The 14151-nt window shown below is 45.7% G+C and overlaps 2 protein-coding genes across 6 annotated transcripts in view; both read left to right on the forward strand.

The window, feature by feature from the left end:
* The window catches only part of ITCH (itchy E3 ubiquitin protein ligase), a 69488-nt gene extending 63354 nt beyond the window's left edge, over positions 1–6134 (forward strand). For all 5 annotated transcript variants that reach the window (XM_087749530.1, XM_087749526.1, XM_087749528.1 and 2 more), the window contains one exon: positions 6062–6134. The gene's annotated coding sequence lies outside the window, so the exon portion shown is untranslated. The remainder of the gene's footprint in view (positions 1–6061) is intronic.
* Positions 1084–9380, forward strand: DYNLRB1 (dynein light chain roadblock-type 1). Its single transcript, XM_087750313.1, has 5 exons — positions 1084–1216; positions 2516–2985; positions 6062–6137; positions 7594–7761; positions 8867–9380. The coding sequence occupies exons 1-5, from the start codon at positions 1084–1086 to the stop codon at positions 8908–8910; spliced, it is 891 nt and encodes a 296-aa protein (XP_087606439.1). The 3' UTR covers positions 8911–9380.
* The last annotated feature ends 4771 nt before the right edge of the window (positions 9381–14151 follow it).

Genomic DNA, 14151 nt, shown 5'->3' on the forward strand with positions numbered 1-14151 from the left:
TGCTGATCTAAGAGTTAATGAAGCCTTATTGTTCTGGGTAGCTCAGGAAATGTTAATATACTAATGAAATGCACAGTAAATGCGTCATGTCTTCATCTGATCTAATAGGGAAGTTTTGGTTTTTTAATCCAGTTGCTTGTGTTTCAAAAAAAAAACCAAACTTTTTTTATTTTTCTGAGAAAAGTAAAACCAAAAAAAGCGGGTTTTTTTGTTTGCATTTTTATTACATGCTCCACTGGATTTATAATCTGAACTCTATTATATTGGTATCTCCAGCCCCCTTTTTGTGGTGTCTTTTAATTTTCTTCAAGAATCACTGTTTGTGTATATGTGCTCTAGTGAACTCGTATATAAACTGGGATCAGCAGCACTGGATTGTAAAATACTGTACTGAAATTCATTGTTGAAATTTCCTTGCATTGTAATTTCAAATACTCAGGTAACTGTAACAGTATCTCAGTAAGTCAAATACTTTTATAAAACTACTTAAAGAGCTGGTAGTCTCGTTGTTATTCTTTGTGTTACGAAGCATCCATGTGCAAATGAATTGTCTGTCTGCTCTTTCGGGGGTGAGGCGTTACGCTGTCTGAAGTTGTCCTTCTAGCAAAGTTATTTAGGAATGTTTCTTTCCCGAGGCCTCTTCTGCCACTGTTGATTGCACTGGAAATTCATTAGGAGATTTCAGACACAGCTGCCTTTGTGACTGGTTAGAAACAGCAGATAAAACAATTCCTGGATTTTCAGTGCACGTGGTCCTGGGGATGCTGCTCCAAGGAGACAGTGAGGCTGCCGCTCTGGTAGCGGCAGTGCTCTGAGGGAGATGGTCTGGGGAAAGGTTCTGCAGGAACCGCAGCGTTAACGTTTTCTTGTGCAGCTATTGCAGTGATAACAAAAATCGGGTGTGACTGTGCAAGTTTGCGTTTTCTTTTCTGTTTACGAATGACAGGGTGACAGGAAGGAGGGGAAAAAAATGCTCAGCTGAGGCTAACCCGCCTTGTAGTTACCCTGATCCTCCTCCTTGAAGGGGGAAGTGGTATTTGCGTTCTTCCTGGAACCTCTCCTGATTGCCATGACCGTTCAGAGATGATTGAGATCGGCTTTACAATGACATTGGCCAGCGCGCTCTGCGCTCATGGGTACATCCCATCAGGTCTCATGAACTTGTTCATGTCCAGTTTGTTCAAATGTTCCCTAAACGGATCCTCCTCCACTGAGGGTAATCTTCCTTGCTGCAGACCTCCCCGCTGGGTTTTCACCCTGCTTACTTTCCCAGGTATTCACACAGGCTTGGTTAATACAATTCTGTTAGCAGCAGCAAATCCCAAGTATGCTTTTCTATGCCAAGTAAATATGTGCAATAATAATTGCCTTTTTTCCGCAGCAGGGGGTTTAGTTTTGAGTTGCTTCCTCCATGCCTTTGGATGAAATCACTTATAAGCATGCTACTAAGTTGTGTAAACCCCAAATTTGGCACTGCTTTTGGGTAGTTTTAAGGTAGTACAGCTATGAGGATATTTCACATACATCTGAAGTTTAAAAAAAAGGCAAAAAACCCAAAGCAGAGTCACAATACAATGCAGAAATATATGGTATGATAAACGTACAACTCAGTTGCACCATTGCATTAGTTCCTTGCTATTTTCTTCTATGATGACGTTGCTAATGCCAGTACCAGGCCTGGGTGGGGTTATTGATGGTTTGTACATGGCAAGATGGGAGTGCTTGTTTGGTTTAAACAAAAGCCTGTTTGGTTTAGGTCTCTGATGGCAGCTGTGCACTGCTTACCTATTGACCAGATCTTATCATCATTGGTGGGACTAGAAGTTGAATCAGTCTATAGTAAAATGACTTTCTGTAGCCAAGCTTTAAAACTTATTGCCGGACAGATAAGAGAGATTAGAATTTAAATTAATTAGGTTGCAGAGCTGTAAATAGCCACTAGAAGAGAAAATAGCTGTGTATCTTGGATCCTAAAGAAGGGTTTGTTCCTGATGTCTGAAGATGCCTGATCCCATGTCCATGCTCAACCTATCAGCTCTACACTAGTGCACAAATGACAGGGTGCGTTGGAGAAATCTTCTGTTTTCTCTGAGCAGAAGTAGTCCCTGCCAGATTTGAAGGACCAGTGAGTTTATCTGCTACGTCAAATCCTGGTTTTCAGAGCATCTTGGGGGGAAAAAAAAATGAAAAATACTTCACAAGGTCACGTTTCTGCTTTGTACCCCACAACTACCTGCTCTCTGTAAGTGTTGTGAGGAGCTGAGTGTTCGTTAGCTAAACGCTGCTTTCCTGCTCGCAGTGCTGAAAGAAGCAACATTCAGTTCAAGCTGCGAATGGATTCCAGATGAACGGGGGAAAGTACCGAATGCTGTTGCTGCGTACGTGCAATACCGACGAGGGCTGTGTGCGATGCAGTTCTTGAGCGTGTTGATTTGTTTTGCCTTGAGAATACAGGACATGCAGAGGCGGGCTGAGCACTTACCCTTTTCATACTCGCAGGGGCAGAAGCCGTGAGTTCCCGGGGCTGCGGCAGGTGGGTTCCGAGGGTTTTCACCGGCCCTGCTGTTTCGGGGTGCGCGGGGCCCGCACGGGCCCTCGCAGCTCTGCCCGGCGCCTCCCCTTGCCTCGGGGGCTTCAGCGGCACCTGAGGCGTCTCGGCCGGGGGGGTCGGCTCTCCCCGCCCCCTGTACGGTTCGCGGGGTTTACACTAAAGGCCTTACACGAGATCAGCGACCCGACGGGCGCCAAGCGACGGGGCCCCGGGAGCGGCGGCCGAGCCCCCGCCGGGCCCTGAGGCGGTGGGGGGTGGGCGGTGCCGTTACCGCGGGAACGCCGGTGCGGGCCCCGCCCCCGCCGTGGGACAAGTGCTTCCGGGGCAGGGCGCAGGCGGCACCGCCCCCCCGCTGCTCCTCCCCGCGGATTGGCGGAGCGGGCGGCGCATGCGCGCGGTGCCGTGACTGGGCGGAGAGGCGGCGGCTCGAGATGGTGGGTGAGGCCGCGGGGGGGGCCCGGGCCGGCGGGAGCGGGGCCGGGGCCGGGGCCTCCCCTCCCCTCCCCTCCCCTCCCCTCCGGCGCTGCCCCGGGGCCGGGCGGGGGGGGCCCCGTGCCCCCTCTCTCGCTCGGCCCTCGGGGGGCTCCGGGGTGGGAAACGCCCGCGTTGGCGCTACCGCGAGCGCCCGTCCTGCAGCAGGCGCAGAGCGAGGCGGAGGGGACCGGTCCCAGCACCTCCTCGGCCAGAGGGGCTGCCCCCGCCCCGGCGGGCGGCCGGTGTCCGGCACCGAGTAGAAGCGAGGCGCAGTTGCGGGCGGTGGTTTGATCTCTCCGGTTTCTCTTACACCCCCGCGCCCCCCCCCCCCCGTTTGCCTTGGGTTTGGTTGCGGCGCTGGGATGCGCGGGCGCGGCCCTTCTTTCGTGGGGCGGGCGTTTTGTGAGGAGGTTTCTGCTCTCGCCCGCCGGCGGCCGAGCCAGGCAGCTGCGGAGGCCCCGGTGGTCCGGAGGCCCCGGTGGTCCGGAGGCCCCGGTGGTCCGGAGGCCCCGGTGGTCCGGAGGCCCCGGTGGTCCGGAGGCCCCGGTGGTCCGGAGGCCCCGGTGGTCCGGAGGCCCCGGTGGTCCGGAGGCCCCGGTGGTCCGGAGGCCCCGGTGGTCCGGAGGCCCCGGTGGTCCGGAGGCCCCGGTGGTCCGGAGGCCCCGGTGGTCCGGAGGCCCCGGAGCGGCTTCACGGCGGCAGCCGAGCCCAGCCTGCCTGGCATCGCGGGCTCCTCTCCCACAATCATTGCGGTGGAAAGCGTGTCGTTCCCTACACCTGCGGCTAACACTGTCCAGCACTGGAATACCCCGTGCGACGGCAGCCCGAGGATGCGTTCAGAGGAAAATCTTTGCATTCCGTACAGCTTCCCGGTTACAATTCCCAAAGCTGAAAGCAACCAGGAAGAAAGGCTGTTTTAAGACAACTGGCTGTTCAGTATTCTGTGAAACCTGGAATGTATTTATTTTATTGCAGTTGTATTGGAGGTTGCTTCCTGTTCAGCTGTGTCGTTGGCTGGCGCATATTCATGAAATTGCAGGTCAAAATATGTGGAAAAATTCCTAAAGAAACAAAATACTCACCTGAGTTGTAGATGGAAAATTGAAATGGTCTAATAACACATATTTTTTTTTAGGCGAACCTAGGAGTTAAAGCTTTCTAGATGAAAACAGGAAGATAAAGGCTACTGTTGTGTCACGGCAAAGGTCACATAAGAGCAAATTGGTGATGGGGGAGTATTTATGCTCCTTTCCAAGGGCACATCTCTCCTTCCCCATATACTATCTCTTGCAGTTATTCAGCCCTTTATTAAGATGGTTTTTGTGTGTTTCATGAGGTAAATATATGATTTTTTTTTAATCACTAATATTTTGGCTGGTCTGGTGAGTTGAACTGGCTTGCGGAGGTGTTGGACAAGCACCAGAGCTAGCGTGCGTGAAGTGGTACGTGTGTGTTGGGGCCCAAGAACAGGAGGAGCGGGACCTTCCCGTGTCAGCAGCATTGAACTGTTAGAGCAGATCACCCCAGCCTGAGTTAGATTATCTGTTGCTTGTTAGAAGAAATAAAAAATTGGTATCGTTCTGTATGGATGCTTCTTTCCATCCAAATAGGTTTGTTAAGGACCAATGAAGGGAAGTATTTAACGAATCAGGACTTAAATACTGCTAGTAAGAAGTCAGGAAATTATTTTGGACTTAACAGTGTGCCACCACATTTCTCTCCGCATTTGTACGCCTTGTAGTTTGTTTCATTTCCCTTGTCTTCCATTTGAAAATAGCCCAGCATTCAGAAATCATCAAGAGCTTTGTTGAAAAGACTGAATTTTTCTGTGCTAGATAAGACAGAAAAACTGCTTCATAAAGGCAAGTTCAGGTGGCACCATCTCTTATCAGCAACAGTTCGTGTTATTCCAAGCTACTTACACTAACAGCACTCTGCAGAAAGTTTGCTAGTAGTTCTGAGGTTGAGGCCACGTTGTTTTGTTAGGATAAGTCCTCTTCACAGGGAACAGGGCTTATAACGTGACTGTGCTCATACGCTGCGGGGTGGAAGCGGAGAGAGGGTTATTCACAATGCCTACGAAATGCAGCCGTCTTGGCCAAATGCTAAAGGCCAAATAGGTCTCACCTTTCCCGAGTTCAGGTGATTCCTGTCTTCCCTCCTAGACTGTTTGTGTGCGACTCTGTCTTGCAGGGTCTGAAAGATGCTGCATGTCTCTGTTTCCTTTAATGGGAATAAAAAATGCCAAATATTCACCCAGCTGTGGAAAACAGCTCAGGTGCTGAGGTTTTATGACCCTGTTAGAGAACCCATAGTTAAATTTTGGTTGACGTCTTGTAGCAATGGAAGTTGCGCAGAAGGGTTTGAAAGCTCTTCTGAAGCTGATGGTGATTTTTATGTAGCAAAGGGGCTACGGCCTTGGCCTTCGGTTTTCATTTTTCCTTTTTTTTTTTTAGATTGATTTTGCAAAATTGTAAATTATTTTATAATCTTATAGCTATCCCAGCGTGAATCGTTATTATAAATAAATAGCATGTATTCATTTTTCCCCTCACTTTTCTTATCTGTAATTGCTCTTAGCATTCATTTGATAAAAGGGAAGGTAGTCTTGCACCCAGAATATATCTTTTTCTACTTTTTTCATAAATTCCATGTATATTTTCATACGTGATTTTTGCTTGACACCTAAATTGTAGCAGTCTGACTGAGCAGTCTTCCAGTTGCAAGCCTATAGTAAGGAACTGATGCGTGAGGAGGGTTGGGGAGGAGGAGAGAGGGAAAGATTAGAGGGGAGTTCAAGTTTCCACAAGATTATAATCACAGATGAGTGAAGAGCGAAGGCAGATGGAAAACAACTGAAAAGGTCATGCAAAAAAGGTAGTACCAAAGTACAGACACTTTGCTGTATGGAACGGTGTAGGTAGTACTGTTTGAATCATCTTTGTGCAGCTCAATTTTCAGACGCGTTATTACAAAGCTTTGGTGGAAGGCAAATAGCCGCAATCTTGTACTGATTTGTGCTTTCTCTGTTTGCAGGCTGAGGTGGAAGAAACACTGAAGCGAATTCAGAGCCAAAAAGGAGTGCAAGGAATCATTGTTGTTAATTCTGAAGGTACTGTGTCAGTCTCGGTTTTCTGAGATATAACTTGTTCTAAACATGCACTTTAAGGACCGCTGATTGGACTGCTTGCATTGAGATTACAGTCAGTCTTCAGCAAAGATTTTCCTGTAGCCAAAGCAGATAGACAATAGTTAGGCTGCAAGAGAAAACTGGATTCCCATTTCTGGTTTTCTGCAAGCTCACTTTATCATTTTAGGAAATAATGAAATAAATTAAAATAAATTGCAAAAGCTTAGAAATATTTGAGCTATGCCAATGTTTGAAACTGTGTTCTGTTAAAGCCTGACAATAGCACTAAAAGCTCTCATGACATCTGAAATCTTGCTGCTGTGCTTGTCCAGAATGCTGCTGTCTTGGCAGACTTGAGTAGCTTAGCAGCTGCCTTGTGCTCGTGGCCTCATGAGACTCATAAGCGAGTTGTCTCCTTTTGGAGTCATTGAAGGGTCCAAGAGAGCAGACTTGTTCAGAGTGCTCTAAAGACACTGTCAGCAGCCCAACTTCTTAAAACTGTGTGATTGTCAATTTAAATTGAATATTTCCTTGAAACAATCCTTAGAAAAGATGACAGATGGTAGCTGTATATGAATATATTGAAGATCAAATCACTGCGTACTTGCATGCAGCTTGCGTTCCTGCTCGCTGCTTTTTCGTGGTAGTGAATAATGGATCGTGCTCTCCAGGCTGAAGCTGCGCTTATTCGAACATACACCTGCAGTGGTTTTTCTGCCATGCCAGTATTTGGTAGTTGGCTGCTACATTGTTCTGACACGTGAGCTGAATTTTGGCTGGCTTTTTGTGGGAAAACATATCTCATGGGTGGCAGAAGTATAAGGGAGGGAAAGCTCGGGCCAAACAGAGTCAGTGTGTCTGCCCTCTTGGCTGGTGCACAGGAACTGAACCAGGGACCTCGCAGGACTGCATCCACTCTTATGGTTAAATGTTGGAGCCTCAGCTTTGTAACTGTGTGATGCAGCAGCTGATGTCCTCTATAATCAACACGGATCCCAGCCTAGCTTACTTGAATATCATTTAACGGTGATGTTCAGGAGCCTTTCTGAAAGGAAAAGCTGTCCGCAGTCAGGAGAACAAAAATGAAACATTGGTATTTCCTCTCTCCCCCCCAGATATTTATTTTTGTTATTATTTATTTCTATTTCTAAATCTCATAAATAAACAAATAAATGAAAAAGCAGAAGTAAAGCACTGATGCTACTAGAGGTAAACAGTTTTTCTCACCTACACCTGTGGTTCCAGGTTTTAGCCTTTCTGCATTTTATTTCTGTTCATGTTCTTCTTTTAAGCCTTAAAAAAGAACACTCCTAATCCCTGGTGTAGCGACAACATCTGCTTAGGTTAAATAGACACCTCAGTTAGACTTGGTGATGCCCAAGGCGGAGTTAGTTCTGGAGTGTTGTCACTGACCCTTGCTGTCCCGTGTTTCTTGCAGGTATTCCTATCAAAAGTACGATGGACAACTCCACAACGATTCAGTACGCGGGCCTCATGCACAGCTTCATCATGAAGGCAAGGAGCACCGTGCGAGACATTGATCCCCAGAATGACCTCACATTCCTGCGGATCCGCTCTAAGAAAAACGAAATCATGGTTGCGCCAGGTAAAAGCGAGTGGGGTGAAAGCAGGCATCAGGGAATCCAGCAGAATTCTTTTCTTGTGAGATTGACACTCTCAGCCTGAGAGAGTTCTGCCTGCTGCTTTTATTCATATTGTATAATCTCCTCTTTTCCAAGAAGCTGTTTTGCTTTCTTCAGAGTTGAAAGCTTTTATCATTGACCTAAGTTTGCTTTTTCATGTTTGAAGGTAGGAAACCACTCTCCTCATTTCATGTTGATCGAAGTAGAAAGTGTTAAATAGTGCTTGAGAGAGCGTGTTGCAGCCTCTCATGCTTTGTGTTTTTCAGTATAAAACCATGAGAGTTGGAAAGAAATATGTTTTGAGAGCAATTTCAGTTCAGCGCTGTAGACTAAGTGATAAAGCAAAACAGTCTAACAGATTTTCCAGTTCAGAGAAAAGTAATAGAGCATATTGTAGCTGTAATCACGAGTGTAGCAGCAGCAACCTTCTTGTCAGGAAACGTCCTCAGTATTTCAACAAATTACGAAATGGGAAGCAGTGAGATGAGTACAGTTCACTAATGTGGCAGGAACTCAGCTTTGTTCCTTCATACTGCATCGGCTCTGTGGTGGGACTGTGCTGATGGAGAGGCAAAGGAGGGGATTGCAGTTGCAGCAGACTGCTCCGCAGGGACTGGGCGAGGCAGATCTTGAGACAGGCTCTGGGGTTTATGCTGAGGCAGCCTCTGATTTCCATATGAAGGATGGAAAGAAAGGAATAAGCATTGCTCCAGAAAAATGCAGCTGCAGCCACTGCAGCACAGCAGTCGGCCTGTGAGATTCAGGGAAATGCACCACCTATTTTGATTCCATCATTGCATGTGCTACTTACTATTATTTCCTAGGCACATACTGAGTTAAATTCAGTTGGCTTGGGAGCATACAATTTCTAAAGCTGAGACTTTTTCTCAGTAAGACTCATAAAAATAAGTGATTGACGTGCCAAGCCTGTTTTGTTCATTGAGAATGAATGTCAGGACCCGATAGCTCCCACAGTGTATCGGCGAGGTATGAAAAAATGTTGAAATTTACTGTTGCTGTGAAGAAATACCAGCAATGAAAGAATAATTTTTTTTCTTCTTTTTCCAGATAAAGACTACTTCCTGATCGTCATCCAGAATCCAACTGAATGATTACACTGACTTGGTCTGGTTTTTTCCCTTTGCCCAGCTGTTTTTTTTAATTTAATGGTAAAGAATAGAGCATTAGTGTTAACTCTGCTGTGCCACTTCAATAATGTCTGGAAAAACAAAAGCAGGTGTTTTTGTTGTTTACAAACAGAAAAAGTGGCTTTTTTTTTTTGTATCACAAGTCGTTTTGAGGAAGAGTTGGTGAATTAGAATCAGGCAGTAAAAAATGCAACAGATTCTTTTAATAGTTAAGAAGATAATATAATGAAATTCTAATAACGTTCTAAAAAAGATTATTCTTTGTATGCTTCCGTGCTTCTGTCACCACTATTTGAGATATGCTTTTACACTATTACTTTTGAATAACTGTAAATATGAAACTTGCCTATCCTCTAGTTCTGTCTTACTTCGTTGGTTTTACAAGTTACTTTGAAAAAGTCTGGCCGTATCAAATTAAAAAGTGTCATCAGTGACTGTTTTTGCGTTATGTGTTTCCTTCTGAAGATTTTAATTATGATTGATTGAGTTTTTCTTCAAAAAACAGAAACTTCCTAGGACTGTTTTTACTCATCTGTTGTTTTCGCTGAACAGGGATTTAGTCTAAGTGCATGTGCAGTGTACTCATCACTGCCTCCTACGTTGGCGCATTTTCCTACCACTTTTTTTTTTCCAGACAGAGAAGTGGTGTGGCTAAGTGAGGCCATCAGGACTGCCTGTTGGAGCTCTCATGTGATCACAGTTCAGTAGCCAGTTTGATCTGGTGTCTTCCTTTAGTCATTTTCTATTGATGGCCGTTAAGGACAAAAAATGATCATCTGGTTCCTCCAAAATAATGAAGGGGTTATGTTTGTAGCCTTGCGAGAGCCTTGTAATTGCACGCAGAGCTCAAGAATTTGTGCAAAATGTCTGCATTGAAGATGTTCGTCACGTGTGTGACAGGCACGGCTCTGGCTTGTACTGAAGCGTCTTAGCGATGTGCAGAACATCACAGCCCAGATTCAGAAATGGTGCACGTTGTCTTGCACTGCGTTTTCTTTGCGTACCCAGGTAGCCCAATGCAGTTAACTGCTACAGCAGGGAGCGGTGCTCAGGGACCCTCCTTCCTTCCCCGGTCTCGTTTGTCCCACCGAGGAGGGGGGGCCTGCAGGTAGTGTGGCTGCCTGCTTCTGCTTCAGCCCCCTCACACGTCTGGCCTCACTGATTGTGACAGAAGTGTTTTACCAGCCTGAGAAGGAATGTCTCCCAAAGTGCACCTGAGGAAAGAGGCGCAGCCTACAGTCATAAAATTAAAGAAAGAACCTTAATTGAGTAACTGCAGTTTTATTAGGGGGTGCTGTTTCTTGTGCTGGTGAGAGATCGCTCCTGACTCACGTATCTGCAGAAGTGTATAACCCATGTTTAGCCCTGCTCTTTCAAAATTACAAGCAGTAGTAGGAACATGTGATACTGTCCAGTTCTACACCAAGGAACAGACTAAGAATTTATGGGTGATCTCGGCAGGTTAGGGGGTATTCCGGGCAATTGGCTGCAGTGTAGTTTTGGAGTCCTTAGTAAAAATGCCAGTGTTGACTTGGACACTTCCAGATTTCAGAGCACAAAGTGATGGGGTGGATATGCGGTGACTCAAAACAGCTAAGATAACCTGTATGTTCAGTGGTTGTTTTCTGTGCATTTTCAGATTTGGGCATGAATTTATAGACGGTGTCTAATTTTTTTTAGGTAGTGTTTATGACCATGAAGGTCAGAAATGCTTTTTGAGGCCTGTTAAGTGGTCAGTCCTGCAGCATCTGGGTGAGGGTGCTTTACAGTATTTTGGGTATCTCAGCTGTCATCATGATTGAGTGTTGGCTGTTACTCAGTTTACGAACTGTTTCTCCCATCAGCCTATGTCTGACCACACTACATGGGTGTAGCCCTGGGATCACATTTTGTGCCAAGAAGTGACTGTCGTAAACATCCATCTCCTAGTTGTAGAAAACTGACGGATAACTCGCACAGCATGTATTCACTGGCCCTTTTATTACTGAATCTTGGTTTAAGCCATGCCATCAAACCAACGAATAGGGTTTCTATGAACCCTACTCTGTGAACCGTCTGAAATCATGCTTTGCGTTTGGTGTAGTCCCTGATGCACAGCAGCTTATATAATGTGTGCGATCTGTCACTATTGAATGCTGTCTCCAAAAAAATGATCTCCAGCGAGCTGAAGTCTCTGGATAATAACTGAACAGTGAGGCGAGGCCGAAGAAAAAATGTGACTTCAGTCCTCTGTCTTTTGTTGTTCATAGCCAGAGAAAAGTTTCCTTGGAGGTGGTGACTTGCTTGTGTATTTTGGCTTTCCCTAGTAGCTGGCAGTGGTACTCGTTAGAACAGTGAAGAATTTCTTTAGTGTCCTGCATTCATTTGGGTACTTCCTTAAGGACAGCTGTCCTACCGGTGGTTTTGTGTCGTGTATCTGAGTTTGGGACAGAGAGTGTTGAGGTGGTTTGGGTTTTTGTTTGTTTGTTTGTTTTTTAAACAAGCTGTAACAAATAACCCTATTGCAAAACAAAGATTATGCTAATTTTCTGCATTGTGTTGAGACCATAAACTTGCAGTGAAATTACTGAGTTCCTGCTACATGCTGATTGATTGGGGGTTTGGAGGGGGGTTGGGGGTTGGTTTGGGGTTGGGTTTTCGTTTGTTTGTTTTTAAGGACCGTTAGCAGTCTGACTTGAAATATACTCAAGAATTTGAATAAAGGAGTCTTGAAGAAGCTGGTTTTGGAGTTTGGAGGAGCTTGTCAAATCCATCTGGTCAGGGCAGGGCCTTGCTTATGCCATGCTAGTGCTGCCTTGGCAGTAGTATTCGAAGTTAATTCACTTTTTTTTTAAAAAGGGGAGGGGTGGATGAAGCTGAACACCACCTTCCATTTAGATACTTACTATGGAGAAAAAGTGTCTTACTTGCATCGGGAGCATCAGAGGGTCACAGCGATCTGACCAGAAGCAATTCCTCTGTATGCAGGTTAGGGGAGGACTTCACTTTTCCTAAGTTATCTTAAAGAGGGTCAAGAAGGAGATGGGATGAAGCTCTGCTTCTTGTCCGGTGTTTGCTGAGTCTGGGCCTAGTCATTTTTATGGTAAAATTATTGTCAAATTGAGGAAGAATAGAAAAATAAGCGTTATGGTTCTAGTCCTTTATTCTAGCCAGAAGGCACGACGGGGTGGTTCACAGGAGGGCTTGAACAGCCTTTGTGATCTGTGCCTTAGAGCTGCTTTGTGTTGTAGTTGGAGACTGGCCTAATTTGCTGTCCTGGAGAAGTCAGTTTTGATGGATCCCTCTCTGAAGGCCAAGGAAGCATCTGCTGCTGAGATGTGGGAAACAAACTCTAATGTGTTAACAAGGCAATGAAATGAGTTTGAGGTATGGCTCTGGGCTGTGAACAGCAGCACTTGAGGCCCAAGGACGTGCTCTCTTGTGCCGACTCTGCTCCGAGATAAGGCTCTGGGAGAGGAATGGAGGTGATGGCGTACTAAGACTGCAAAAGCTAGGCTTGTAGAAACTCATCTTCTCTGGATCTTAGAGCAGCTCCTTTAAGCTGCTCCAGCGCCCTCCCAAGCACCTCGTCATCTGCCGGAGACGGCTGAGCTCCGACTGTGCAGTGCTCCTCTTCACCTATGCGAAAACCTATGTTTGATCTTGTCTTACCATTTTTGTTATGTATAGCTACATCTATAGGGGATGAAAGCCTGGCATAGGTAGGTACGCCAATACAGGCTGGCCTTGCGTTAGCAGAGCTAGAGCAGCTCGGTGAATCAGTGTAATCTGTAGGAAAAGCTGTGGCAGCTGGGGTGCGCAGGGGCAGCGAGCTCTGACAAACGCTGCCATGTCAGCAGAAGCCTGAGCATCAACACGATTTCTGTTGACAAAACTACACTTCCTTTACCAGAATGACAGGATTCCTTCAGGGAGCTTTCCCTCCCCTAGCGTGGTTTCGCAAGCATCCAGGGGTGCTTATTATCGGCGGTGTTTACCCTGTAGGAACGCTGGCACGCGTAAAGCTTGTTGTTGATCCTAGGTCACGTTAGGACAGCTTGCTGGCGCTGGGTTGGTAGAGCTGGTTCCTTCCATCTTCTTTAAACCTTTGACTGATCCAGGGTTTGTTGAATCTGAAGTGCACCTCCTTAAATAAGGAGTTTTGCCGATGACATCAGTAAGAACAGGCAAGAGAGGGATTAGCGTGTGCAAGGTTTTTCAGGAAAGCTGCGGGCTGAAGGAAGACGTGTATTAGAAGTAAAACTTCCTTGATCCACGTGCCATTTTTGTAAGTACGTTAACATGCTGAGAAGCTCCAGAGCTTCCGTGAACCCAGTGTCTTCTCTCCCGCTCTGGGTGTATGAATAATCTTCTATGGAGTTATGGCCCCAGTCCTGCAATGAGGTCTGCATGGGTAAAACCAGGGATCAAATCACTAAATTAGAAAGAGTTCCTCATGCCTCATCAAAAAAGGTTAACGCTTTATAACAATAGTAATAAAAAATCCTTTGCCTGAAGATGCAGTCTGTAAAGTTGATCAGCTTGCCATGTCTAATTCAGTATTAGTGCTTTCCCTTATGTATTTTCTGATTAAAAGGACCTATATCGGAAATGAGCGTCTCTACCTGTATCTTAATTATAGAAGTGAATCTGAAGAGTTTACCCTTCCTTACCAGTATGTGGTTAATTAACTACTGCTACTGCTTGGTCACGGAAAACCCAGGATGTTAGCCATGAAAGTAACTGTCTCCTTTCCTGGGTAAACTCTACAAGGAGAAAAGAATTTGTTTGATTGTAGTTAAATATATTTTTCTTTTAATTGGTGACACTTTTGATAATTGGAGCAGTTTTTTAATAGATGCATCTTTCATGCCTTTTTTTTTTTACCCAGGTTGGACTTAATCCTTTAACATTTTGTGTTCCCTTGTGTTTCACGCCAGTCCACTGTAAACAATGAAACATTGCTTCGGCAGAATACAGCTTTTGTTGCGGCATACATTGAGGAGGAATATTAAACGGGGTTCTTTGTGAAACGTTGACGTTCTGTTTGCAGTTGTTTTTTGATTCATTACAGAAATAGCCTGCCCTATTTGTAGTCGTGCTGCGGTCTTTAAAATATTCAACATAGCTGTGGCTGTGAATGCAGCAGGGAAAACAACAGCGTCGTTAGTTGAGAAATGATTGAGGTAGCCGTGGGAATTGTAGATACCTGATTATCTCTGTGAG

Source organism: Nipponia nippon, unplaced genomic scaffold, assembly GCF_047370975.1.
Source record: "Nipponia nippon isolate SJK-2023a ecotype South Korea unplaced genomic scaffold, ASM4737097v1 scaffold_13, whole genome shotgun sequence".
NCBI lineage: Eukaryota > Metazoa > Chordata > Aves > Pelecaniformes > Threskiornithidae > Nipponia > Nipponia nippon.

What these genes read in the sequence shown, in the direction of transcription:
- DYNLRB1 (XM_087750313.1), top strand. Translation starts at nt 1,084, where the DNA reads ATGATTGAGATCGGCTTTACAATGACATTGGCCAGCGCGCTCTGCGCT. An exon ending in CGGATCCTCCTCCACTGAGG is followed by an intron (nt 1,217 to 2,515) that starts GTAATCTTCCTT and finishes AGAAGCCGTGAG; the next exon opens with TTCCCGGGGCTGCGGCAGGT. An exon ending in CGAAATCATGGTTGCGCCAG is followed by an intron (nt 7,762 to 8,866) that starts GTAAAAGCGAGT and finishes TTCTTTTTCCAG; the next exon opens with ATAAAGACTACTTCCTGATC.